Genomic DNA, 3,490 nt, shown 5'->3' with positions numbered 1-3,490 from the left:
GATTCTCCAGGCAAGAATACTGGAGTGGGGTGCCATTCCCTTCTCCGGGGGATCTTCCTGACCCAGGGATCGAACCCTGGTGTCCTGCATTGCAGGCAGACGCTTTACTGTCTGAGCCACCAGGGAAGCCCAAAGCGGGTGTAAGACAGACATAAAGAAAGGGGACTGGGAGAGTCTGGGAAATACATCTCTCCTTGAGATCGAGAGAAGGCAAGGCGGAGAGCGAGAAAGCGCAGGACAGTGAGTCAGAGGAGGCCGGAGCACAGAGCTGCCTGCGGACCCCTTTCCTCTCTGCCTTTGCACCTTCCGGGTGAAGACTTGATGCCTGAGGGTGCAGCTGTTGCAGGAAGGGGGCCCCCTTCCAGAGCCTGAAAGTGGGCTCTTGTCTAATGCTTGGAAAAGAAGTGTCCGAGGAGACACACGAGCTGACAAAGCAAGAAACATTATGCGAAAGGGGCACCCGGGTAGAGGGCAGGAGGGTGAAGGGACCCAGGAGGACGGCTCTGCCACGCGGCAAAGGTCAGGGACTGACGGAACATCCGGCTGGGAGCTATGACTTCTGCTTCTGTCTGAATGTTTGGGGCCCCCCACCCTCCAAATTCATGTCATGAAATCCTAGGGCTCCTTGTGACGTGCCAAGAGGCGGGGGTCTTTGGGGGCGCAGCCTCCGTGGAGGGGCTCAGCGCTCCAGTAAGAGACACGGGCGCGTTCCCGCCCCCTTCCTCCCTAAGGGGACGCGGAGGAGGTGCTGGCTGTGAACCCGGAGGGCGGCCGTCAGCGGAGCACGCTGGTGTCCTGCTCGCAGACTTCCAGCCTCCAGAGCGGTGAGACAGCTTCCTATTGTTTATAAACTGCCCAGTCTGGTGCGTTTTATTACAGAGGCCTGAACACAGACAAAGCAATGGCAGCCCACTCCAGTACTCCTGCCTGGAAACTCCCATGGGCAGAGGAGCCTGGTGGGCTGCAGTCCACGGGGTCGCTAAGAGTCGGACACGACTGAGCGACTTCACTTTCACTTTTCAGTTTCATGCATTGGAGAAGGAAATGGCAATCCACTCCAGTGTTCTTGCCTGGAGAATCCCAGGGACGAGGGAGCCTCGTGGGCTGCTGTCTATGGGGTCGCACAGAGTCGGACACGACTGAAGTGACTTAGCAGCAGCAGCAGAACACAGGAAGAGGGTGACTCTGAGCTGCTGATCTAGCCCAGGCATTCCGTTCCTCCATGAGAGACTGCCTGCCCCCCCCACCTCCGCCCCCCGCAAGTAAATGCTTCCCATTCTCAATGCTGTTCACTCACTCGGGTATGTCCGATTTTTTGTGACCCCATGGACTGCAGCACGCCAGGCCTCCCTGTCCATCACCATCTCCCTGCAACTCACGTCCATTGAGTCGGTGGTGCCGTCCAACCATCTCATCCTCTGTTGTCCCCTTCTTCTTCCGCCTTCAGTCTTTCCCACCATCACAGTCTTCTCCAGTGAGTCAGCTCTTTACATCAGGTGGCCAAAGTATTGCAGCTTCAGCATCAATCCTTCCAATGAATATTCAGAGTTGATTTCCTTTAAGATTGACTGGCTTGGTCTCCCTGCAGTGCAAGGGACTCGCAAAAGTCTTCTCTAACATCCCAGTTCAAAAGCATCAATTCTTTGGCGGTCAGTCTTCTTTATGGCCCAACTCTCATATCCGTATATGACCACTGGAAAACCCATAGCTTTGACTAAAGTGATGTCTCTGCTTTTTAATATGGTGTTTAGGTTTGTCATAGCTTTTCTTCCAAGGCGCAGGCGTCTTAATTTCACGGCTGCAGTCACTGCCCGCGATGATTTTGGAGCCCAAGAAAATGAAGTCAGTTTCCATCTTCTCCGTCTCTCAATGGCCACCTCCAGAGAGCCCCTTCTGACCATTGTTCCTGCTCTTCTCTGTCTCAGCCCTGCACTTGTTCCGCCCTTCGTGCACCATTTATGATGACTTTGCTTTCTTTTTCGAGGTGGACCATTTTTAAAGTCTTTATTGGATTTGTTACAATATTGCTTCTGTTTTATGTTTTGGTTTGAGGCATGTGGGATTTTAGCTGCCGGACCAGGGATCAAGCCCAGAGCCTCTCGCACTGGAAGGCAAAGTCCTAACCACTGGGCCACCAGGGAAGCCCTGATACTGCCCTTGTCTCTTTTCTCTCCCCCTCCACTGATTCTGGAGCACCTTTAGATGTTGCTAGTTAACGAACTTTTAAATGAATGAGTGTCATTGATGGAGAGTCCAATACAGAATGGATCCTGTGAAGAGATTTAACACTGGAAAAACAAATACTTCATTCCACAAATATGTACTGAGCGCATGTGAGCTGTGCCTGGGGTAGCCCTGGGAGATCTGGAGCTGGGGCCGCGACCGGCAGGGCCACATGGGGCTGAGTGCTGTGCTGGGGGAGTGCTGTGCTGGATCGGGCACCCTTGTCCCCTTCTCCCCCTGGAGGAGGGCATGGCAGCCCGCTCCAGTGTTCTTGCCTGGAGAATTCCGCGGACAGAGGAGCCTGGCAGCTACAGTCCATGGGGTTGCAAAGAGTTGCACACGACTGAAGCAACTTAGCCCAAATCCCCATTTCCCAAAGAGGAAACTGGAGCTATGAGAAATGACACTTGTCCAGAGCAACTCTCAAACTTGTCCCTGAGATTTTTTTCAGGGGATCTCCAGAGGGCCTCCTGTTTCTAACTTCATATCTGTGTGAGATCAGGTTTTCTTCATCTGTGTCAATTAAACAACATATTGCCAGGAAGTGCCGTTAGAGAGATTTGCAAGAATGTATATTTATGCCATTCTTCTCAAGTGTTGCTTATGATAAATATGGAAGGGATGTTTCATTATTTTAAATTAACAAGTGCATTCAAAAATTCTGTTTTAATTTCTAATGTGATAAGTATCGATGAATATAGAACAGAAGTTCTCTGGGGTCGTCAAAGACTTTTGAGAGTGTAAAGACCCCATCCTCCCCGCCCCCCCCAAAAAAAGGACAACGAAGAGTCAAGAGGCGCACGTGTGCGCGTAGACAGTAAGCGCAGAATGAATGAGGCCCGGCAGGGCCGGCCCCTCCGCGCGCAGTCGCCCGGCGCTCGTCTGGGAGGCGGCTCCGCGCGTCGGGAAGCCGCTCTCCGGGGCCCGCGCCCGGCGCCCCCTGCTGCCCGCCGCCCGCGCCGCAGCCGCGCCGCCCGCGGTTTCTGTCGGCCCACAGGCGTGCCTGCCCCTTTAATTGGCGCGTACCAAGTCCTTCCCGGCTGCGGGTCCCCCGAGCCCGGGCGCGAGGAGCCGCCGGCCGGAGGCCCGGTCGGGGGGATGTGGAGCCGGCGCTGCGTCCGCCGCGGGTCCGGGCCGAGGGCGAGCGAGGGCGGGCGCGGGGCCGCGGGTGCGCTCGGCCGCCGTCCCCGCCTCGCGCCGTAGCGCAGTCCCAAGATGGCGGCCACCATGAAGAAGGCGGCTGCAGAAGATGTCAATGTCACTTTTG

The 3,490-nt window shown here is 55.3% G+C and overlaps 1 protein-coding gene across 1 annotated transcript in view; it reads left to right on the top strand.

The window, feature by feature from the left end:
• Nucleotides 1-3,245: 3,245 nt before the first annotated feature.
• PFDN4 (prefoldin subunit 4) overlaps nt 3,246-3,490 on the top strand; it is a 12,492-nt gene continuing 12,247 nt past the window's right edge. Inside the window, exon 1 of the mRNA XM_040248102.1 lies at nt 3,246-3,462. Within this exon, the coding sequence (XP_040104036.1) occupies nt 3,439-3,462 (24 nt within the window). The 5' untranslated portion in view covers nt 3,246-3,438. The remainder of the gene's footprint in view (nt 3,463-3,490) is intronic.

This window comes from Oryx dammah, unplaced genomic scaffold (genome assembly GCF_014754425.2).
Source record: "Oryx dammah isolate SB20612 unplaced genomic scaffold, SCBI_Odam_1.1 HiC_scaffold_10, whole genome shotgun sequence".
Classification (NCBI taxonomy): Eukaryota; Metazoa; Chordata; class Mammalia; order Artiodactyla; family Bovidae; genus Oryx; species Oryx dammah.
This window is presented reverse-complemented; position numbering and strand designations above follow the sequence as displayed.